This window comes from Numenius arquata, chromosome 3, assembly GCF_964106895.1.
Source record: "Numenius arquata chromosome 3, bNumArq3.hap1.1, whole genome shotgun sequence".
NCBI classification, from domain to species: domain Eukaryota; kingdom Metazoa; phylum Chordata; class Aves; order Charadriiformes; family Scolopacidae; genus Numenius; species Numenius arquata.
This window is the reverse complement of record NC_133578.1, coordinates 65,107,931-65,131,706: the sequence shown is the minus strand read 5'-3', so window position 1 is coordinate 65,131,706 and position 23,776 is coordinate 65,107,931. Positions and strand designations below refer to the sequence as shown.

Below are 23,776 nucleotides of genomic sequence, written 5' to 3'. Positions count from 1 at the left end.
AGTATATAGCTCAATACTTCCATAAAACATTACAAATAAGGAAGAAAACCTGTTTTAAAACTACAATTTTTGTAGTCCACCTTTAGAATGTTTAAAATAGCAATTTACCTGGTAACTGCAAAGACCTTATACAATAATGCAGAACCTTCTACAGGAGTTGGCAACTGGTATTTACAGCGCAGAGTGTCAAATTCCCATGCGAAAACAGAATTATCTTTGAAACAGCTGAGGATGGTGTTACTCATGGAAGAAAAAAAACCTGGAAGAATGTGGAAAAGAAAAAAGTGGAATATGTTGTCAAGAAAGTACCCTTTAAATTGGACCAAAGGGCATGGCAGAATAAAATACAGTAAGAAACCTTGGCAGTAAGCTATTACTATAGTTATAGTAATGTAATGCAGCTGCAAGGCAAGGCTGAGATCTCACAGGCAGTGGGTCCCTTCCCCCGTTACAGCCCAGCACTGCTCCCCCTTGCAGTGGTTCAGAACCTGTTGTACCCTTTGCTAAGCCAGTTTAACTCACTGAAACGACACCATCTTTATCTGTGTTATTTTTATGAGTGTTAAACACTAAGAAGAATACTGAGCAGTAGAAGAATCTTGACCACTAAAGAAATGCAGCCACCTTTGTATTTTAGCAACATGCACCACACAACAGTTTTAATAAAACAAACAAACAAACAAAAACATACGCGTGATCGTCCACAGTAATTGCTAGGTGACTATGTCAGGCTGACAAAATTTCTGCCTGACCTAGAACACGGTGAAGACACGCAAATGAATAGCCTTGTTCTCTGCAAAATCAGCAGGGCTTTTTAGTGACCAGCCTGATGAGAACTCTGGTTTGAAGTGGTGTTTGTAAGACTATTCACTGCAGGGAAGCACGTGTGTAAGCAAAGCCCAGGCACTGCGTCGGTACTTTCCGTAGTACTTATGCCAGATTTTGACATTTGGTGGCGCAGGCAGACCTCTTTAAAGCAGCATAACATTAAGGAAGAGGTATTTAAACCACTACCTGACACAAACATGTCATCCTTCTCATCCCCTATTTTGTTCCAGTATAAGTGTCTGTGCAGCAAACAGAACCGAAGAAACCACTAGGCTGAAAAGCAGGAATTTCTTTTTGCAGAGTTACTTTTCAGTTTTGTTTGTTCCCACATTCAGTGCTTAGCGTGCAGAGGAAGAACAACAACTTTGGAATAAGCAGTTGAAGAGGGTAGGTGGTGGTGACTGTTTGAAATTACCATTATGACACCAAAACTGTTTTTTTAACAAAACCCTTAAATCCCAGAATCATTCCGGTTGGAATCAATCTCTGGAGCACCTCTGAGCCCACCCCCAGGTCACAGATGGGTCAATCTAGAAGATGGCTCCAACTTTCAGGTTAAATTGGGTTAGGCAAGGCCATATCCAACTAAGTTTTGAGTATCTCTCTCTAAAGATGGAGGTTCCTTAAAAGTTCCCAGCAGATCTCTGCAACTACTCAGTCACGATTCCAGTGGTCTGGGTGACGTGATAGGATGACAGATAAGGAGATATGCCCAAAGAACTTAGAAAACTGATTCGGCTGTATTTTCAAAAATATTTTCAAGTACTGTGATTTTAACATGCGGTGATACTCCTACTGAGGTATGCTTCTTCACCCTTTAGCAATTGCTCTTGACTCACCTTCTGGATACCCACAGACTGACGAACATTCAGCTTTCTTTTTCTTTGAAAGGTGTCCAAGTCCCACAGTTGTGCTGTGTCAGTGGACGTAGTGATGGCATATCTGCCCGAGCCATGGACAGAGATGGAAGACACTGAAGAATCATGTCCCCTCATCCAACTAACCAGCTCCTTGGTTTCTGCAGAAGTTGATGAAAAAAATGAAAAAGACATGAAAGCCATTCAAAGTGAAACAACTACTACTTTAGTCTTTATTGCCAACACTGTGCTGTGAAACAGACTTTTAATCATAACCAGTATATGACCGTTTACCATCGCAGCCCAACAAACAAGAAAAAAAGGTATCAGTCTTCATGTAATTATTATGCCTCAGAGAAACATAACCATCTCCTCATCCCCAAGTAACAGATTTCATAGGTTATTCTCAGTTGTGCACAGAAAGCCAACTTGCACAGACTTGTTTAATTTAGCCAAAGAATCAATCTTAAAGTCATGAATGCTGTGATCAGGTAAGTCCAGCATTCCTCACAGGCAGATTATCCAATGTGAACACCAGCAGTAATCTCCAGAAGTTGAGACTGAATGTTCTAGTTAGAATTCTCCACTTGTTTTTACTTGTGGACAGTATGTATGAATGATTATGCAGCATTTACAGTGCAAGGAAGAAAGGTTTAATGACAACAGGCTATGACTATAGAAAGGCACGGTCAGAAAGCAACACCTCATTAATTCTTTTAGAGTCCAAAACATTTTTGTGCTGTGTATTGCATACTAAGGAAATGGTTCCTCTGACTACGCTGTCTCCCACTTGTGACTGTGTGACCACTAATCTTCCCTCAGCAACCAAACTATATTTGTGGCAATTACACTATTTACATCGGGCAGTTTGCCTGACAGCCCACGGGGTGGTTCCAGCTGACCTACTGCTGTGGCATCAAAGATGATAAATGGCTATAAAGCAGCTCATAAAGCCTAACAGTCAAACTTTCTGCTGTGCTTACAGACAATTGAGTTCTTAAAGCTATTGTCACACGGGAGGATGACGTGTGACAGAGTATGGCTTCCAAAGCAATGGTTGGAGCCCACCAACTAAGTATTATCTAATACACCTCTAAGAATAGTTTGCCAAATACTGACTTATCTGAATAACATTTATCTTTTAAAGCACTCTTCATTCTTGATATATGGAAACGGCACCATATAAAAATGCTCTGTAGAATAATTAAGAAGATTTCTCTAAGTGCATCCAAAACCTAAGTTTGGTCTTACTGTGATTGAAAGGAGGAGAAAAACCACAGAGAATTTCAGACCTTAAGTCTGACTCTTCCTCTAGAGTGGGAAGCAGTGTTACAATAAAATGTTCATTGATAACATCAGACTCAAACCCATAAATTGCAGATGACATAAGACACTACCACTGCACTTTTTGGTAGGTTAAGATTAATTTCTGAAGAATGAATTGTCAATGCCTTTCACCATTTAACTTCTAATCAAGAAAGAGATACACAGGTGGCCTGTGAAGTTAATTTTGAATATTGCTTTTGAACAAGGATACAGATCTACTTGCACACTCAAAAGTATTGACAGTTCTTTTAGTGTATATTGTCACTTTGGTCAAATATTTTACTGTAAATATAGTTAATAACTGGTCCAGTTGCAAACTAACATACTGCCAACTGATTTTGGTTTGATTTTACACAAAGCACCTCATTCTAAGCAAACATATACAGAACTGCTTTATAAAAGGCAACACACATAACTGTGATCCTGTGCTAGACTTCAGTTAAAGAGGCACCTGCATTACTCAGCGGGAGCAAGAAACTGACAAAGCAAAGCCTTCATTTACCCCCAGGACTATAACTCACATGGGCCCCAAGTTTCCTTTTTTGGAAAGATGGCATGAAATACATAGTAGCATTTCCATCAAAAAAAAATTACCAAAAATTTGACATCAAAACTAAAATTGTATAGATTTTCACAGCAATCCAGATAGTAAGCCTTTAAATATCTCCTTACCCGTATCAAAGCACTTAATGGAATAATCTGCCAACGCCACCAAGAATTCTGTCTTTCTGCGAAGATTAAACGCCAAAGCAGTGCAAGCCTGCATCGTTCGCTGAACAAGGTTGAACCTATTTAAAAATACACATTCTCATTGTGTTAGGAAACTTTGGTTCATAATGTCAAGTGAAATAATAACTTAATCAGTTTTAATATGTTTCACTGAAAGAAAAAACAAATTAACTCCAAAGAAGGGAGCAAATAAATCATATTGAATTATAATAAATCTAAAAAACAGTGCTAATATTCTAAAACTCCATAGTATAAAATTTAAAAGACCAATTAATGTGTTTCTGCAAATGATGATACTAGGTCTAGCTTATTGTAATTCATGGCTGATATTATTAACGGATTGGTACCATCCCAAGAATAACTTCTTGTGGTAGTGCTTAAGTTCCACGAAATTGCTGTCTGATCAGTTTAGTTACAAACTTCTGATCTTTTGGAGCAGCTAAACTAATAAAATAATATTTAGGGAGCCTACATGAGATACTGGCTTGTAGTTTCAGCTCTGAGCAAACTACTATTTCCACGTTCATGGAAAACTGCAGGTTAAAACCAGACCTGTGGCATGCTGTCCAGGCAAGTTCCATATCCCTGAATGTTAGGCGTCAAGACAACTAAAATGTCTTGACAGAAATATTCTTACCTGTTTCCATTCAAGTCAAAAACATATATATTCCCTTGGTGGTCTCCAGCGAGCAGAGAATCTCCAGAACTGTCAAAAGCCACATTCAGAAAACGTACTGTCTTTGAGTGGTATCCTTTGACACTATGAATTATATTTACTATAACTCTGTGAAGAAAGCAAGCAGAACAACCATGCTTAGAATCGTTTTATTAGCATGTATTTCTCCAAGACCTAGGATTAAAATGTTCCTAGATTATGGTTTTACAGTTCTAATAATTCATACTGTTCTATGAAAATCTTCTTCCATGCGAAACACGTATTTCTAATATAAAACATACACTAAACAAAGGAAGCCATTCGCTATGTTGGAAGACAGTTAGAAAACATGGAAAGCAGATGGGGGAAATATACTATTCATGATCCTTTTATGTAGCTCCTAGTTACCTGACTTTCATTTGTATTATTGATGAATAACACTAACATATATGGTGATGTGTGATCTAACAATGTATCTGAAAGCCTAATTCAGCCCTCAGCAAGGAACCTGGCTCTTCATTATCACTGTAAAGAAACACACTAGAAAACCGAGAAGCTCTGAATTACTGTAAGAAACCACTTGGATTAGGTTGAGGTGGAGGGAAAAGCAGTTTTAATACCACTTCTTCCCAGAGTCTTCAAAAGCATGAAGCAAGCCATTTTTATCATTATTCATCTGAGATATTATGGAACAAAAGTTGCTGGTTTTACACGTTCTATCCTTGTACTGTGCTGTTACTATAAAATGGAGCCGGATGCAGAACCAAAGCCCAGGTGCAGAATAGACCATAAGAGGAAGGTTTTCGTGGAAGCTGGACATTAAAATTTGGAAGATCTGCTACGCCTGGATTTCTTTATTAACACTGGGCCAACCAATTATTTTCTATCATCAGTTGGATGTAAACTTAGAGTCTAAAACTGTACAGCATATTGGCAGGCTGATTAAAGACTTCAGGGCACTTGCAGAAGACTATGACCCTGGCTATTGAAGATGCTGACAGCTATATGAGACACCAATTGCCAACAGAGTAGAATAAGCAAACCAGCGCCGGCATCCAACTGTTGGCATATGTACAAAGCATGAGGGAATGGCAGAAGGGCCACGCAGCCATGGTACAGGCTAGAGACAAAACTAATTTTACCTCATCCTGTTAAACCCATTCTTTTCTGCAATAAAAGGGGAGGACCATAAAAATTAAATTAGAAAGATGTTAAGTTTGTTTAAATTATAATTAAATTAAATTAGTTTGTTTAAATTATAATTAAAATTTAGTGATGCTAGGATCTTTGGGGTCATAAAAAAGACACAAAGTATGACTTCTGATTCTCAAAACACCCTGAAAAGTGATTACTTTTCAGTGTAGTCACAGCATCTCCCAGGACTTCCCTAACACTGCTCTCGGCTTTTCAAAAGTTCCTTTGCCACTAAACTAATGCAGGAGAATAAAGTCAGGAGCTCATGGAGCTGCCCCAGATCCCCCATGTTAAACAGTACACAGGGACCCCAAGGTAGCATTCGTACTGCTGCTCTTCTGCTTGGGCCAAAAAATATTTTCTTAGTATTTAAGACTTTGATTAAATTCTCATGAGAATTTGCCAATGATATTTTGTTCAATACAATTAAAGTTAGAAAAAAGCTAAACTGCGAGAGTTGCCCAGCCCCTTGCTCAGCCAAATTGTGAGTACCTCTGAGCACGGAGGTTTCACAGCCTCCTGGGGGACCTTCAAGGGGAACATTTTTCCCCGTTATCTGCCCGGACATCCCCAGGCTGTACCTCCGACTTGCAGAAGCTCAGGCGAGCTCCGGCCGGCCCTATCCCCTCTGCCCCATCCCTGATGCCCCCAGTCTGCCCACTGCCGCGGCCTCTCCGCGGCGCAGCGCTGAGGACGGGCCACTCCGCCCCGCCTGCGAGCAGAGGCGCTGAGCCCCGCCGACGCCTCCCGGCCCCGCGGCGGCCGTTACCCCCGCCGCGCCGCCGGCCCGGGCTTGCGGTGCCAGATGGGGCCCTGCTGGCGGCCGCCCACGTCGGAGCTCTCCATCCTCGGCCCGTCACCGCCGCGCTCGCCGCCTCCCCTCAGGGCTCCTCCAACGGCCGCCGCGGCGGAGGGGACTGGGGGCGGGGGGGCCTCCACACGTGGTACGGCCCGCTCCCGCTTCGCCAACAGAGGGCAGTAGGAAGGAGGCAGGAGCTTCCCCCCCCCCGATATCGGCCTGCCGGGGAATGGAACAGCCTCGCCCGGCGGCCCCGATGGCTGCCGGGAGTTGTAGTTTCGCCTCGTGGGCCTCAGGGAGAGGGGCCGGTTGCAGGCCCGGTACACGGGGATGGCGGCGCCGTCACCAGGCAACGGCGGGTGCCTCCACCCTGGAGGCGGGACTTCCGTCGGGGGCGGGACCGGAAGTGGTGACGGCTCGGCCGAATTCGGCGGCGCCACGTCTGGCTCGGGGTTCCCCTCCCTGCCCGGGGCGGCGGCACTGGCCGGACCCTCGCCTCTCCCCTCTTCCTCAGCGGCCGGTTCGGAGTGAGGCCTCGGCGGCGGCCGGGTGCAGCGGCGGCGACGACATGTCGGACCTAGGGGACTGGTTCCGGAGCATCCCGCTGATCACCCGCTACTGGTTCGCCGGGTCCATCGCGGTGCCGCTCGTCGGCAAACTGGGCCTCATCAGCCCCGTCTACCTCTTCCTCTGGCCCGACGCCTTCATCAACCGCTTCCAGGTACGGGTCGCACTACTGGCCCCGGCGTGCCCTGCGGCGCCCTCCCGTAAGAGAGCGAGGCCGAGGGTGCGCTCAGCATGCTGGGAGTCGTAGTGAGCGGGGGCTGGTCCCCACCCCTCGCTCCTGCGGCCGCCCGGGGAGGGAATGGCGCACCGAGGGGACCCCGTAGGGTCGACCCAGGCCACCTCCAGCGGGAAGCCGGGGCCTGCCTCCCCGCTTAACCTCCGTAAGGCCTGCGGGCCCTGGGTTTAGCTGGTGCTTTCCCTCCGCAGGCCCCGGGCTCCCCACCAAGGTGACACGGGCTGCGGTGCCCGGCCCTGCCAGCGCCCCTGGGTGAGGCAGGGGGGGCTGTGGCCCTCGACAGGCCCTGTAGTTCGCTTCATGTCTCATTCTGGTGCAATTCTCCCTACATTTTTGGGGGCCGTTGTTCCAGCTGGCACGGGTTGTTGTGCCAAAGCACTCGGTAATGATAAAACCTGTGGCTGTGACTTCAGGTGGCTTGGTCAGCCTCTGTTGTGTGATGTGTAGGCCCGATTTTGGGGTTACAGGTAGCTGTGCAACTGTCCTAAACTGCAGGTGGCTCCGGAGATATTAAGGCAGAGCACAAGAAGTGCATCTTTTGCACCTTCTCGCTTGGAATTTGAAAAAAACTTGTGTTTGGGACTGTCAGGTTCTGTGCCTGCGTGTGGCTGACATAAACTAACAACTGAAGTCCTGAGGTTTCAGATGTACAGTGTTTCTGGGTACGTTAGGAATATCAAAAGTGGTCACAAACTGGACGTAGTCTCTTTCCTTGCACTGGGGGGTGACAGGTTCAATGTTTTGGTATAAGGTGTGTAGGGGGAGAGCACCCATTGGATGAGCTGAAAATGAAAGTGAAGGAAGAGAAAAGATCCCAACCTTTAAATTTCTATTCTGTGTGTTCATTATATGCCCAGTGAAAAAAGCTGAGTGCAAAAAAAGAGAAAGATAGCTTTCTGTTTCATGTACTGTCCCCAAAACTTAGTAGCTTAAATGACTGTTTTTTTCTCTAGTTCCTTCTGAAACTGTGATGTTCGGGATCCTAATACCTATACCAATACCAGATACCAATGTTGCTGGTTAAATAGCTAATTCATAAGTGGCCAGGCATTTTCTGTCTTTGCTACATGTCATGCAATTGACTGTGCCCAATATTGATCGTTGGGAGACTCTAAAGCAGGTGCCAGGTGCTCAGAGCAGTGTGCGCTGTTTGCAACAGCACACCAAAGGCTGTTGTGTGAATTCCTTGGCCTCTGTTCAATAGGTAAGAATGGGTTCCTTATGGATGCTTTTTTAAAACAGGGTAGCATCCTTGCAAGTATATCCCTATTGCCCTGCAATAAAGATTCAGTACTGTGAAAATGTGATGGAATGACCTGGGAAGTTGTGTGTGATTTCTGCTGTAATCTTAATAGCTCTGCATATCAGATTTAAAAAAAACAAACAAACCAAACTGTGAAAGCAGCAGTAATTGATACTTGGGCTATTTTTAATCTCCTCCTTGATCTTCCAAGTAATTGATAGCAAATTAATAGAAAAAAACCTATGCACATGAGGATATAAATATACCTTTCTCTTTTGTTCTGAACAGATCTGGCGGCCGATAACTGCAACTTTCTTCTTCCCAGTGGGACCTGGAACAGGATTTCTCTACTTGGTGAATTTGTATTTCTTGTATCAATATTCATCACGACTAGAAACAGGTATGTTATCCGTTAAATTGTCTGCATGTGGGGAACTCAGCCCAGAGTTGATTGAGACTAAGTGTTGGCAGATAGAGCTTCTGTTGGGAATGTTTGTGGTGATGGGGCTGTGGCTGTTGTGGACAGAATCGTGCGAAACGTGGCTCATATTTGTGCCTGCTTATGTTGGTCAGTGGGAAATTGCTCTGAAAACTGATTTTCTGTGACTGACTCCTTCCCTTTGGCAGGCAGCCTGGTCATTTAGGATCTGAACTTGACGCTTCTTTCAGTAGGAGGGCCTGGTGCTTTTAGCTGTTGGATTTCTGGAAGTGAGGGATACAGACTAAAAGATGACGTTACCCTCTGTTTTCTTGTATGTGATGTCCTTTAACATGGAATAGTGATAGAGCATATGAAATTATGGATATATCCATCTTGAGAAAATAACAATATCAGTATTCCTCTTTTTTTTTTAAAGGCAATGATGCTTACCTGTGTTATTCTATTAGTTATGTTGAATTGAGAGATACCTTGTACAAATGAAGTGTACCCCTCTGTCAAATAGAAATGTGAAAAAGTTAAGGAACAAATTGGATTTTCAGTTAGGGGAAAAAATGAAGAGTGGCAGAAAGGAGATCAGATAATGGATCATTTTTCTCAAAAAGAGATTGTTGTTTCAAGGTAGCTTCAAAACTGGTTTCATTTTTGAATTTTGAATTGCGCGGTTCATTAAAGCTAGACAAAAATTGTTTCTGTTGAAGTAAATAATTAAAGTATTTGCAAAGCCAAGCTCCTCCTGAAAGCCTTTGTGAACAAGAATTTCATTGTAGTTCCAATGGAGTCTTAGAACTGATGATGTAAGTGGAAATGCATTACAAGGGGATGTTTGGGAAGTCCCACGATAGAGAAGAGATCCCCAGTAAACCTGTCATCCAGAGAGTATTGTGGAATCCCTTTTAAGTCATAAGAAGCATAGCAGGAACAGGGAGGAGTGGTGCCAGATCATATTTTGTTGTTTTCTTAGTGAAAGTAAGTAGTAATTTAATAGCTAGGAATGGTTCCTCCTTTTCTTTCAGCCTTTCTGCAGTAGATTATTACAAACACATGGGAGCACTCACAGTTACGACATTCTACTGTGCAAAGCTATGTGTAGTAAGAGTTAATATATGCAAATTATAAGACATCACTGCTTGTACGTACATTACAAAATGCTCTAATTGTCTATGCTGTGGCAGAAGTCTCATGGAAGGAGAAGTCAATTCTTTCAGCAGTAAATTTAGATTCCTGCTGTACAACACATCTGGGTTTTGAAAGTGGGTAGTCAACTGTGTTGTTGTTTGAATCAATGCATTTCTTTTATATTGCAGTCATTTTTCTGAGTATAGATAAAGTTCTTGGTTAGGCTGGTGCTTCTTCTATGCAAAAGGCTTGAATCCTTCTGAAAATGGGACGTGTGTAAATTGCTGATAATCTGTTTACAAGTGAAAATCAGCATAGGTCTATTGCTCCTGTTGTCTCTGAAACTGGGGAAGTGAAACTTAAATTTTCAGGGTTGTGCATGGTTTTTTGAGCATACGCTGGTGTTGCATGTGAGCTTCAAATTTAGCTGTCAAGAATATCCATATGGTTTTGTACTGTGGTTGTGCTTTCCTAACAAGCTGACCTCTAGCTTCCAGAGGAAAAGGAGATTGATATGTTTTTGTTTTGTTTCCGTTAGAGAAGAACGTAACAATTATCAACAGAGAAAGCAGAATGTGCAGAGTTCATTCCCCAGCAGTACGAATGATGCGATTAGGAGTCTGCAGCTCTTCCCCGATGACTGGGTTAAACCCTGGGCCCTCCTGAAGGACTCAGTGGGCTAGAGCTCACCTCGCCCCTGTGCTGCGCTTTTTGGTAGTCTGTAGCTCGGGTTTTTTAGCTATTCATTGGAAAATCAACTTCAATAGTTTATCTAATATTCTTGCTAGTAATCTCCTAGGTAGCAAGAAGTGAAAAACTTCAAGGGAGTAATATTTGCTTTGATTTCTTCCTATTCTGGAGGAATTCCTGTGCTGGAGTTTCTACAGGGTTAGTCAGTTTCCTCTTTTTATTTGTTTCTATTTGTTGTATGGCAACAGTAAGGAGAAAACTCCAGTTTGTGTAGTTCTCCAACTTTACAACTTTCCAAAAGATTTTTTCAAAGTTGTTTTTTTTCCCCCCTGTCATGTAACTTGCATGGCTGAACTTAAAATGACTAAAATAGCAATTTTGTTTTACATAAGCTGATTTACTCTAGTTATTCTAAAAAGCTAATGCTTAAAAATAGGTTTTCCTTCTTTAATTTTTGAGGGACATGTAAAATAGTTGTAGGAAGCCAAATAGTGCTAACATTAAGCAGTAGCCTCCTTTCTAGGCAATTTCATTTTTAATTATTAGCATGTAATTCAGCTTGTTCGTAGGGTGCTGTGTTTGTCACTGTGTGGTTTGGGTCTGTTTCAGCAATATTGTCAGGCTCTCCTTGACTGCACAGAGCTATATGAAAGTTGATAGGAGTCTTGCTCAAATGCTGAGGTCTGTGCCAGCCTTTTACCACGGTTTACAAGCTGTGTGCCCTCTTTGTCACATATGTTGATTTTTCTGGAGTATCAAAACTATCGTATCTCTTGAGTGTGACTAGATGATGCAAAGAGGATGCAATTTGCCTAAGGAGGGACTGGTTCTCACGTGACTTGATCCTTAAACTTGGTGTCTCTGCTTTTGCCGTGCAAGTGTATTTCCTTATTGTGTGCTTCTGACAGGTAGCTTCTTATGAAGGATGGGGTCCGACTCTGTTTTGAAGTCTTGCAAAATTAAAACCACTTACCTCCAGAGTTTTAAGTGTGTTCTTGTTTTTTAAGCGGAGCTGCTGTGTGTGCACTTAATGCAGTAAGCTGGATGTCTTATTTTCTGGTCCCATAGGTCATTCTATTATACGGTCATTTAAAATAATAATAATAATAATAATAAAAAAAATCATAATCCACAGACTGCCTGTAGAACAACTGTTATTAAGTGAGCTTTTCTTAAACTCCTAAAAGTAAAAAAAAACCAAACAAAAAAACCCCAACCAAAACCAACAAAAAAGCAACCTTAATTTCTTATCAAGATTTCCTAACAATTCTTTTTATTTACAGGGGCTTTTGATGGAAGGCCAGCAGATTACATGTTCATGCTCCTGTTTAACTGGATCTGCATTGTTGTATCCTTCTGCTTATCATCAAACTTTTAGAATATTTTGATTCTCCTATTTCTACCTGAAATATGTTCAAAGACCAGGTTTTAGCAACTAACAGTTTTAAAATGTAGATGATGTTTACAGGTGAGTTTTTAATCTTCCTGGAAAGATAGTGAGCGGCTTGCAGGGAGAACACTAATAAATACTAATAAACATGCTAATACAGGTATGTAATCTGGGGACTAGAGTTCTGCTTATATAAAGCTCAGCTCTTGCTGCATCAACTTCTGTGATGTTCGCTGTGTATTGCTTCACTCGGCCACTGTTTGTGGATTGCCACGTGGGCTGAATTTAGTGTGTTTGAGCTGCCATGTGGAAAGAGGTCTGATCTCTGCCATTCCCTGAGCTGGAAATTCAGGGGTATCTCGTGAAGAGATCCCTTGCCTGTGGGGTAAAAGTCAGCTGAGTCTGTGAAAGCAGCATTGCACTGAGAGAACTCCCTGAAGAAGCTGGGCTTGTTGGTTTGGGAATGTTGGGAAACAGTTTTTCCATGAGCTGTACTGTTCTACCTGAGGTTTCTTTCAGTCTCAGATCCAAAACTGGGAGGAGTTGTTGGTACACCAGATGGTTGTACTGCCATTCAGAGGGATCTTGAGGGGCTGGAGAAATGTTTGGTGGTCAGGAATGTCACGAAACTGAGCCAGGGGAAGTGCAGAGTCCTACCCCTAGGGAGGAACTGCCTCAGGAGTAGGACAGGCTGGGGACTGACAGTCTGCACAGCAGCTTGGCAGAAAAGGCCTTGGGGGTCCTGCTGGACACCAAGTTGACCATGAACCAGCAATGGGCCTTTGTGGCAAAAGTGGCCACCAGCCTCCTGGGCTGCATTAGGCAGAGCATTGCCAGCAGGTTGAGGGAGCTGGTCCAACATCCAGCTGCATCCAGCTCCAGGTTCCCAAGTACAAGAGAGACATGGACATATCGGAGTGAGTCAAGTGAAGGGTCATGAAGATGACTAAAGGGTTGAAGCATCTGTCATGTGAGGAGAGGCTGGGAGAGCTGGGAATGTGCAGCCTGGAGAGACCATGTGGGGTCTTATACCTGATGGGGGTGGGAGTAAAGGAAATGGAGCCAGACTTCTCTCAGTGGTGGGACAAGGGAGAACAGGTACAAAATGAAGCACAGGAAATTCCATTTAAATGTAAGAAAGACCCTTTTTACTGTAAGGGCAGTCAAACGCTGACATGGGTTGCCGGGAGAGGTTATGGAACCTCCATCCCTGGAGATGCTCCCATTCTGTCTGTGCTGTTGCTACCTCCTTGTAGCAATTTGCAGTGGCACAGCTTGTGGAAAAAAGGGAGCAGTGACATCAGTGTGAACCAGATGAGGCCAGGAAAGCTAGTGTGTAGAGATGCTGCCGCCTTTATCAATACACTAACTTATCTCTAGTTGCATTCCACTCTACAGAGGGATTTGCTATTCCTGCTGGTCCTGTTAAACCACAGCAGTAACTAGGAAAACAACGTTGTTGTTTAGATGTTGTTAAGAAAACCATCAGCTTCATTGTGGTTGTTGGCTGTGAGCTATTAGATGAATCTGATTGTGACTTGACTTCTAGACTGGCCATTTAAAGGCTTTCAGTTGCTTGTTCCCTATATGATGTAAGGAGCAACCTGGATGCATCGTCTGGGAAAATGCTTGGTGCCATTTTATGCACATTCATGAACTGTTAAAAGCATTCTGGTCATAGCAAAATTCTTCAGCAATTGTTTCTACTTGGCAGTTACTACAACAAGTAGATCCTTCGGATTCCAGAGTAGGAGAGTAGTATTAAAAGCCTGCATTGATGCACTTAAAGAAATTATTTATTTTCTATGAGTCAGTGGCTATGTATTGATTTTTTTTTTTTTAATGATCTGATATTTCCTTAGTTAGAAACTCAACATTTTAATCTTGAAAAAACTAATGCAAGAACCTAGCTGTTAAGCCTGCAACATGCTTTTATGCAAGGACAGATTGCGTTTGTAGTTAGCCAGTTTCATCATGGAGAGAAGACCAGTGCATCCATCAGCCCTCGGGGTAACGACTTGAGGTGGTAGCCTGAAAGGCTACTGAAAAGGAATTATTGAAACTAAGTGTGTAAGACTCTAGATCATGGGAGGTTTTTTATTTTTTCCAGTGGTTAACTTAATACTACACAGGAGTGCTGTTTTAATTTTAAACATTAAGGGCCTTTGCATGTGTGTTCAGTCTTTGTGCGCTTCTTTTTGTCGTTCTAGTCTGTCAGGTTTTGCTGCGTTTTCCTTAATGGTGCAATGACAGATAACTGGCTTGGCAATGGACATGCAGGTAAGTGCCATCCAGTTTCTTAAATAATAATCTTATGGAACTTTCTGACTACTTAATGACTATAGAGAGCATTATTGGCATAACTCTAGAAGGTAGTTAAGCTAGGCTGGTTTAGCTATGTCAAAATAAACTGCTGTGTGTGTTTTGTTAGTTTTTTAGTTTGGATTAGCCTCAGCTAATGTCACAAGCCTGTGTCTGACTCTGACGCTCCTACCCAAGGTAGGGAGTCAAGGAGTGAAAATTGGCTCTTTGTGCAGTCGGGAGGTGTTTGGCCTTTTACTAAAATGGACACAAGATGTCACTTCTGCACTGTTTCTTCTAATGAATGTGTATCTGCATTCTTACTTTTTTATCTAAAAATGATTCTTGGGTTCAGTAGTCTTCTCAAATTTTGTGTGCCTTTTACTTGCCAACAGAAGATCTTTTTGTGAAAAATGCAGTTTCAGATTCAGATCAGAGCTGTGAAGTGCAAAATCCTCACAAGAATGATTAAAATAGTAGTTTAAAGAACCAGTTTCAATGAGGTAGTTCTTATCTTCCCAAATATTAAGAGGGGGAAATGGTGGAGTGTTTCTTGGACACAACAGGGTACCAGAGAACTGCATATCTTCAGCCTGCTTCTGCTGTTCTCCCCTCATCTTATTCTGTCCCCGTCACCCAAAACCTGCACCGTTATCTCTAATGTTCTGTACAATATCATCTTAGCATTTATTAGATCACTTATCAGGCTCCCCTAGTAGACAAGAATAGCAATCATGCATCTGCAGTCAGGACTGAGTTCTCTTAAAGGCTGTCCATAACTTTGCACTTAAACTTTTTTTTGCCGTGGGGAAGATGCCGCAAAATCCTGAAGTCACCCGTATGTTGTATGAAATTTAGACTGGCTGTGTTGATTTGTATCTTTTTTTAAAAAGTACTTAAAATGGTTTTATATCTGCATGCAAAGTATTGCTTAAAATAAGGGGGTTTTGCTTGTGTTGAGTGGCTGGTTCGAAAGTGAGAAGAGTAGGATATCTGGGCCTCTATTCCCTTGTCAAATACTTTCAGCAATTAGATATTAATTTTTTTTCCCAGTAAAATAAAAATGGTTTAATAAAGACCCTAAGGATCTTGTGTGACGAGTCCAACTGCTGGTGTGCTGTAGGGCTTGGGGAAGGCTGGACTGATGCCAGTGTCCCAGCTTTAGCGTGGAACTTGTTAAATAGCAGCACCTCCGAAGAGATGAGTTTTAACCTGTCTTCCAAACACACGAACTGGTGCGTAGGGTTAAACCAGTTGATGGAAACGTTGCTGGCACAGTCTGTCTTCAGAAATTAGCAGATAGCTAAAATAGGGCTTTATATTTGTTTCACTAGCAATAGTCCCATCAGCTAATACACAAAAAGGAGGTATTTGAAAAAATCTCATTTCCTGGCATGGAGCACAACTTAATTCTGAGCTCAAGCAGGGTGGCTGTGCCAGGGCTGGCTGCTGTACTCTGAAATGGTGATTTACTGGAGCACCTCCCCTTGTGGTGCTCCAAGGAGGATGTAGCTGGCAGTTCCATGGAGTAACACTTCATCTGGCATATTATCTTAGCCCCAGATGAGCGTGTTTGGGTTAGTGCCCTGAGTTGTGAATGGAAATGATTGTGGCATAAGGATGTCACTGACTCTGCTGTAGGTGTGCTGCCAAGCAGCTGGGGGCAGAGGAGTTCACCACAGCTGCTCTTTCACTTGGGGCAAGTTGGAGCCCTTTGGCATGGTCTTGCGAAAGAGAATGTCCTACTTAGCTTTCTCCATAGCTTTTGAACAGATCCATGACACATGATGGCAAAGATTCTGGGGCAATCTTTAAAGATTTTGCTCATGTATTGTGCTTACAAGCCATTTTTGAAGCTTACAGCTCCTGCTCCCTATTTAAGTTTCTCAGGATTCTGTGAAAGTGATGGTAACTTTTCACGTGTTTTATTTTTTTTTTTTTAAACACTGCAGTTGCTGATGATTCCACTCATCATGTCAGTACTTTATGTGTGGGCCCAGCTGAACAGAGACATGATCGTAACATTTTGGTTTGGAACAAGATTTAAGGTATGTCAGACAGGATATTGGGAAGGTTTCTGCCCAGAAGATGCACGTGAAGGGGGTGAGGGGCAAAATATAAATATTTTCTCTTATTAAAGATATCCCATGCTTTGACATAGTTATATACTCCTTGAGATGCAGCAAAGACAAATTTCTTCATGGTCTTCCTTCCGTACAGTGTCACTCAGTGTAGCTTTACTGAAAAGATGTCCTGACAACTGAAATTCATCAGTCTGAAAAGAGGAAAAAATTCGTGATAAACATTAACCTGGGTAAAAGCTGAATGTAGTGACACCGTAGTGACAAAATGTTGATATTTGAAATTGTTCTTTCCTGTGCAATCCCGTATGTTTCTGCCAGGTCTTGTAGTGAACACTTGTGTGATCGTTTCCAGACCTTTACAAAATCAGAAACATCAGGACTTTGTTTCAGACATAAGCTTGCTGTGGACCATAGAGTGCAATAGATGCATCTACTTAGAATGTTTAATTCATAGAATCATCTAGGTTGGAAGGGACCTTTAGGTGAGTCCAACAATCAACCTAACACTGCCAAAATGAGTATGATTTGTCTGAAAATGTTAGTGGTCGCTCAGTTTGGAGTATCCTACCTTGGTAGGTAGAATCTGCATAAGTTAATAAATCAGGATGTGTGTAATGCCTAAAATATTGAGATCATAATCATGTGTATTAGTGCAGCAGGAAACTGAGCAGGTTTATGTCCTTAACTTGTACTTAGAAATTATCTGTCTCCGTTGCATTCTTTTTCAGGCCTGTTACCTTCCATGGGTTATTCTGGGATTCAACTACATCATTGGTGGATCGTACGTATTTACTTATATGGCCAATTTGACGTTATAAAAGCTTTTACAGCTATTGAACGTTTTGCTGAATTTAGAGGTAATATTAAAAGAAGAGGCTTAAAACTGTATAATGTGACTGATAATGCTCAGTGTCATATTGTGGTCATTTAAGATAAAAGCAAAGAGGAAATGTGCATATGAGAACTAGAGAATGTAGGCGAGGGGAAAGTAATAAGAATTTGCTTTATTTTCTAGTAAATCTATGCATTAAGCCTTTTCCTTACTAAAAGAGTACTACACAGTAAAGAAAGATGTCATCCCATATGACACTAGTTTTAGAAACAAATCTAGCTTGACTATGATAGTGCTGTTACTTCTTTCCTTCACAGATTGATGTTTTTTTTTCAGCTTGTGAAACAAAGGAAAATGGCAATAACGAGCACGCAGAGTGCCCTATTAGCATTTGCTGAATTCATTGGTCTGGGGTTTCTTTGACCAAACTCTGTGATGCAGAAATCCCCTCTGCGCCACGGTCTTTCCCATTGGTGCCCTGCGTTGACTGGGGCCTCTTGGTGCCGCTGTAACATAATTAGTGACAATAACAAGTTTCGTGGTTGATTTATGAAAGGAGGAGATAGTACAGCAAAACCAAATTCTCTTTTCTGGCTGTGCCTCCTACTGACTCACCCGTCACTTGAGAAAACTGCTTGCTGTTAGATACCTGCTGTTTCTATGCATGATGGAAGATACTCAAGGGCCTCCATTCAGCAGTGTTTTTGCAAAATTAGGAACAAAACAGTTCAGTCCAGCAGGAGACAGGTTGTCCAGTGAAAACAGCAGTAACTTCTCAAACTCCACAGACTATTATTTTAGACACTAATAGCTGTACGGTCTAATTCCCTGATGTAAACAAGTATTTAATTGCATTTTCAGTACAGACTGTAGAGAAGGCTTGGAAGGGAGGGTGGAACAGCCTGTTGATGTCTTGGCACTGAAGGTTGGCACTTCTAAAGAAGTGGCAACAAAATGCTGAGGGGAGGGAAATTTTCTGTGGCTCATGGCCCCGGCAATGCCTGTGGCAGGTGAGCGGTAGTAACTGGCAGAACGTGGTCACTCATTTATTTTTAGAGAAGACAGCATATGAAACTTTTTTTTTTTCCTTTTGTCTTGCAGAGTCATCAATGAGCTGATAGGAAACCTGGTTGGCCACCTGTATTTCTTCTTAATGTTTAAATATCCAATGGATTTGGGAGGAAGGAATTTTCTGTCCACACCTCAGTTCCTGTAAGCTGGCATTATTCTTCAGCTCACTGTTTGTTTGGTCCAGTTTTCTCTATTGTTTATCAGACATATATTTGCTGGGATTGTAAGGTGTAAAATACTTTGCTAAATCAGCCTGCTTCAGACTTGTCATATTGACTGTGCTCCTGAGTTGTCAGAAATGTTGAGTTCCTTTTAAATGGCCCATGTAAGAGTTCTTTCTTACCCCTATGGGTGGCTTGTGTCCTTTACCCACTCTTAAGAGCGAGAGGGAAAGTCATAGTTCTGCTAGTGAATTGAGCTGTAGTAAAGAGAACTCCCTAATAATTGTCACATGGTATCCAAAAAATCGGTTTCTCCTGTAAATGATCTTTTATCTGCATTTCCATGTATCATTACAGTAGCTACCAGTTCAGCAACTTGTAACAATAATAGGAGTCAGTTGTAGACTTGTTCAGGACTATAATATATATTCTGCTTTGCAGTTTGTACCAGTCACCTCGACTGGTAAGTCTCGGTTTCTGAAGTGCTTTTTCTTGTGATCTGTTTATTGCTTTGGCATTGCAATACTAGAATCAGAAGCCAAAGTTTGTAGCTTCAGTTGCCCTTGTCCTCATCCTTTTGAGCTGTAAATTTTCTTCCTCTACTAAACTTTACTTAGCAAATCAGTTAACCCTTTTTATAGCATAAACTGTTTATAAGAAGATGCGAAGTTGAAATCCAGTTATACTTTCTGTACAAGTTTTAATGATTAGACAAGCTTTATATTCTACTTTTGTGTTTGCAAGTCCTTCTGGTAAACCTAGTTTTCCATGAAGGTTGGAAGACAAAATATTTTTTAAAAATGTCATTCAAGGTAATAACAGCTCTGAAACTGCCATCAGTCTTGTTGGTTATGTGCAATTCTTTTGATTCCTCATAGGTATATTTAATTTTTCTCTATATTTGAGAAGCAGAAACAGAACTACTGCAAACATTTCTACAAAGTGATAAATTTTGCCTTTGCACTGTAATGTTTTGTTAAAAAAAAATGATGCTGTGGTGAATTACAGATACCTTTAATATAATAATGAAGAACTTTTTCTGTACAGGATCATTTTTCTTGTAGAGAGGAATCTGGGTTTTATGTTTGTGCCTCAGATTTTAGTGGTCCAATTCAGCAAGGGATTTGCAGGAGCTTGGTGCAAGGAGAGCTGAAATGACCCTGCATTGATGGCATCCCTTGCAAAATGCAGAAGCTGTATTTTAGATCACTCTATTTGGATGGTAGCCTAAGTTGGATGATAAAGTCTTACAGCTCTGATTTGCTCTGGCCAGGTCACTTGAGCTTTGATTTCAGACAAGCTAGATGCTTGAGCCCATTTCCCTTTGTCTCTTTTGTCCTCTGGTCCTCAGGAGAGCAGTGAGGTGGTTGGATGCTGTGATAACAGGAGTTTGCAACTATTAAAGACAGAGAGGTGCTTAGAAGTGATTTGGATTTTTTTTATTATTTCCCCTGGAAAAAAAGGAAGAGAAGTTACGGGAATTAAGTTTGTATCACAGCAGTTATTTGCAACAATGAGACTCCCTTATATGTTTCTTTTCCCCTGTGTTTGGATTGTTGTACCTAACCGTATCCCAGAGATGGAAGTTCCCTAGAATTCCCATTTCTCAGTGTGCTGAGGGCTTAGATTTGGAAAGAATTCTATGAAGTACCGCTGTGAAAAGCCAGTTTTATTGCAAAGTCTAGCAGCTAAAAGCAAGCACATAGAAAAATAGCCTGATGTTTACCCCCGAGGTACATCTGTTTCTCAAACTCTCTCCTCTTCTGGCTTGTCCTAGGTACCGCTGGCTGCCAAATAGGAGAGGAGGAGTGTCGGGGTTTGGTATCCCGCCTGCTAGCATGAGAAGAGCTGCAGAAGATCAGCAGGGTGGTGGAAGACACAACTGGGGCCAAGGTTTCCGGCTAGGTGATCAGTGAAGACCTCCTGCACTTGGAAAAACAGCAACTCTTTGGTTTTAATTGGACGTAGAACCAACCCTTCCTGGTGCAGAGCATGCTTAAGAACTGAGCTCTCTGTAGTACTGTTGGATTTCACTGATTAGAAAGAATGTTTCTGGTTCAAGAGAAAATTTAAAAGTCTAGAAGGGAAAAATGTAGATCTTGCTCCAGGTTAGCCAGTAGTGTCCAATTTGATTCTGCCATTGAAAACAGCCTTCTTGATACAGTATTTTCTGTCTGTCGCAACAGGCATCCATTGTGCTGTCTTGTTCCATCACATGATGGAACAAGCTAATGGTGTTCTGTCTTGCCTGGTATGTTAAAAGCTTGGTAAGGTAAGAATCCAGTGTGAGGCAGGTGGATCCAACTAACCTGAAGCTTAGGAAGCTGACTTTTTCCATAGCTGTGCTTAAGTCCCAGGATCTCTGGAAACATTATTTAAGTGATATCTCTCTGCTGCATTCATAAAGCAAAGTGCGAATGTCTCATTTCCATTATTAAACTGTGTTTTGAGGGGAGTTTTTTCTTGCTGTGCAGCATTTGTCCTGCCTGCTTACAGCATGGGCTGGGCAAGACTAAGGAGAAGAGGGCTTTTGTTGGAAATGGCAATAACAGGTATTCACAGAATAGAATTCTCTGAACCCTTCATGGCATGTTACAAGGCTTGCTCTGTTTAAACTGAAGTTGTCTGGCTTGTCTTTTTTCCCTGAGATCTGTGAATTCTTGACTTCAAGGTTTCTGTTTTGATTGCAAAATTGGGTAGCACAAATATTGCTTAAACTAGAAAATGTAACATACCATTGTGGTTAATGTAAAGGGTACTGACTGCAGCTTTATGTTTGTTAACTGAATCTTCAACTTTCTCTTAAAAGCTTTAAGACATTGAAGAATCAAAGCTGGAAATAAACTTTTCCAGGGTTAAGATCCAGTAGAACAGATCACTGCAGGACTCTTTCATTGTCAAATAAGAAATTACGTACACCGTTTATCAGTATCTGTATTTTTTGGGTAAAACTTTTTGATGTGGAAAAGGGAATGATTCTGTACAGTAGTTTTCCTCATACTGGGTTCCCGTGGGCAAAGCACAGGGCTAAGCTCCAGGAAGCTGTAATGCTGGCTTCTTACTGACTCACCGCATGGACTTGAGCAAACTTTTTCCTTATCTCAGTTTTCCCAGCTGTAAGGAGGACTCGTGCATGTCTCGCAGCATTCATAAAAGGTAGCTGTCCCCAACTCCCCTGGGTGGGAGCTGCTAGTGAGCGAGGTAAGGCTTAGCTTCGCATAAATGACAACTGTTTAGCTAGGGACGCGATTGCTCTAAGCTTAACCAAGGCTTCTAAGTTGGAATATAGTTACTCACTTCTTGGTTTATAGTTGGGAGAGCAGCGTCATCACTAGGATGAGATTCAAGTCTCTGACTGAGTTTCCCTTTAGCCTTTGTCTGTCTTTTTACTGGGTAGGTAGGGCACAGAAAGCTGTTCTGCCCCAACTTAGGTTTCTCAGGTATCTAGAAGTAGGTGAAGTGTGTCTGGGCCAAAACATTTTCATAACTACTTTGTTTCTTCACTAAACCTGGGTTCTGGAGGTTTAAAAACTCGTAAATACTATGTGATGTGAAACTGAGTGGAAAATAAGCAGTCAGACTGGAAGTTTTTGCCTGGCTTGCTTGAAAAAAAATTGCATGTTCCATTTCTTCACTGCAACTCAATTCTGTTGATTCAGCTTGTGGAAAAATGTAGAAAACTGGTAACGGTCATATTGTGTGCTTGGGTTTTACAGGAACTTGGAATTCAGAAATCACCTGCCATTTTTGTCTATTGAGTGATGAGTTTTAAAGATGCTCTTGTCTCTTTCTTTGTATAAAATGATAGGTAGAAAAGAGGATTGCGGTGTTCTAAATACTAATCTGTCATTGACCGACAGCTGTTATTTGATGCTGACTTGAACAGTCTGAGAACCATCATTTTTATAGGAGTCATGAGGCGACAGGTCTTTTTAGTCATAGTAGTATCACTGTCTTCAAAGCATGTGTCTTCATTTTGAGTCAGGACCTAACAGTTAGGTGAAGATGCAATAGTTTGTGACTCGGCTAAAACCCTGGCACGCTCAAATTGCAGAACATCTTTGTACAGAAGGCCAGAAGGAAGGCGTGAGTGGGAAGAAGCACAGCAAAAGTATTGTCCTGGCCCAGTGCACTGCGCTGGGTTTGCTTTCTAGTACGTTCTCCTTCTCTAAAGAGGAAAAGGTTTGCAAGAAAAATAGACTTCTGATAAGTCTTGATTAGCTTTTGAGCTGCTTCAGGTCAATTTACTTTGGTTTATGCAAAATTCACTTCAGAATTCCATATTATGAGCTTAGTTTGTTCATTTCTCACTTGCCACTTGACCTGAAGAACTGTTTGTTCTCCAGCGTACACTGACAATGACAGTCTCTTGTTAAATGAGTACCTCCTTTCTTATTTTGTACAGATAATTTCCCTTTTTGTAATCAATTTTTGTTGGCAAAGTTTTAAATTAAAGTTTTAATCTCTGTTACTGTCTCTGTTTTGCTAAATCTTATTTTAGCTCAAGACAAGCCTTGTGATCTGCACGTCTCCGAGGACTGTCTGACAGTTCACTGTGACACCACCTCCTGCTGTTGATAAAAGTACTCAAGAAAATGACCTGCTCTTGGGTGGGAGTCTTGTCTTCTCTGATCCGTTGCAAAATCGTAAAGGCATTTTCTTTGTCTCTGTTTATCACCATGGGTTTCAACAGTCTGTGTCCTTCCTGGGCTATTACCATTTTACAGCTGTTTTTTGTATACTTGATTATTCATCCTTTATTGTCCTCTGGGAGGAAGTAACCTTTCTACTGACCCTGAAACTTTGAGATTGATAGAGATCACTTACTCTTTCAGGGGTAAACCTGGTATTCTGCAATACCCTCTCTATGTCCAGCCAGATGTGCACAGCTGCCAGAATTCACTTTGAGGGTCTTAGCTGATTTGGAGACATGTTGAGCATCCTCTGAATGACTCTTCTGGTCCACACTGTTCATCTGACTGCATTTTCCTGTTTGTTATTACCATAAGGGCACCAAAGAAGATCATGGACTTGGTACATAAGGCACTGTGGGAATTTGTTGTGCTCCTTGAACTGGAAAGTCTTGGTCCATACTAATATACGCCAGAGACAACAGCATGGCAAGTGTGTGCCTTTCAGTTTTGCTCCAGCTGCATAAAGAGTCATTGGAAGAGCCAGGAATATGAAATCAAATCAAATGCTGCTGAAGTGCTTCGTCTTTCATTCCTATCGCTCTGTCTTGGCGACAGCTCTTCT

At 42.0% G+C, this 23,776-nt stretch overlaps 2 protein-coding genes across 5 annotated transcripts in view; one reads left to right on the top strand and one right to left on the bottom strand.

The window, feature by feature from the left end:
* The window catches only part of TBC1D31 (TBC1 domain family member 31), a 22,274-nt gene extending 15,752 nt beyond the window's left edge, over positions 1-6,522 (bottom strand). Inside the window, exons 1-5 of one of the 3 annotated variants that reach the window (XM_074145965.1) lie at positions 6,359-6,522; positions 4,378-4,524; positions 3,684-3,799; positions 1,664-1,846; positions 109-259 (exon numbers count right to left, since the gene is read on the bottom strand). In XM_074145965.1, coding sequence (XP_074002066.1) covers positions 109-259; positions 1,664-1,846; positions 3,684-3,799; positions 4,378-4,524; positions 6,359-6,435 — 674 coding nt within the window. In that variant the 5' untranslated portion in view covers positions 6,436-6,522. The remainder of the gene's footprint in view (positions 1-108; positions 260-1,663; positions 1,847-3,683; positions 3,800-4,377; positions 4,525-6,358) is intronic. The other 2 variants (XM_074145966.1, XM_074145964.1) reach the window with 2 other exon arrangements.
* Positions 6,523-6,792: 270 nt separating this feature from the next.
* Positions 6,793-22,983, top strand: DERL1 (derlin 1). 2 transcript variants are annotated; one of them, XM_074145967.1, is made up of 8 exons: positions 6,793-7,109; positions 8,722-8,833; positions 11,965-12,029; positions 14,325-14,351; positions 16,325-16,420; positions 17,185-17,237; positions 18,390-18,500; positions 20,298-22,983. In XM_074145967.1, exons 1-8 carry the CDS (start codon positions 6,957-6,959, stop codon positions 20,434-20,436), a joined length of 756 nt encoding a protein of 251 aa, XP_074002068.1. In that variant the 5' UTR covers positions 6,793-6,956; the 3' UTR covers positions 20,437-22,983. The 2 variants fall into 2 exon arrangements, with proteins under 2 accessions (XP_074002068.1, XP_074002069.1); XM_074145968.1 differs by having other exon boundaries at positions 6,957-7,109; positions 18,450-18,500.
* Positions 22,984-23,776: the final 793 nt, after the last annotated feature.

Coding starts and splice junctions, on each gene's coding strand:
- DERL1 (XM_074145967.1), top strand. CDS start 6,957: ATGTCGGACCTAGGGGACTGGTTCCGGAGCATCCCGCTGATCACCCGC. Junction 16,421..17,184: donor GGTTTGGAACAAGATTTAAG/GTATGTCAGACA, acceptor ATTCTTTTTCAG/GCCTGTTACCTTCCATGGGT. Junction 18,501..20,297: donor CTGTCCACACCTCAGTTCCT/GTAAGCTGGCAT, acceptor GGCTTGTCCTAG/GTACCGCTGGCTGCCAAATA.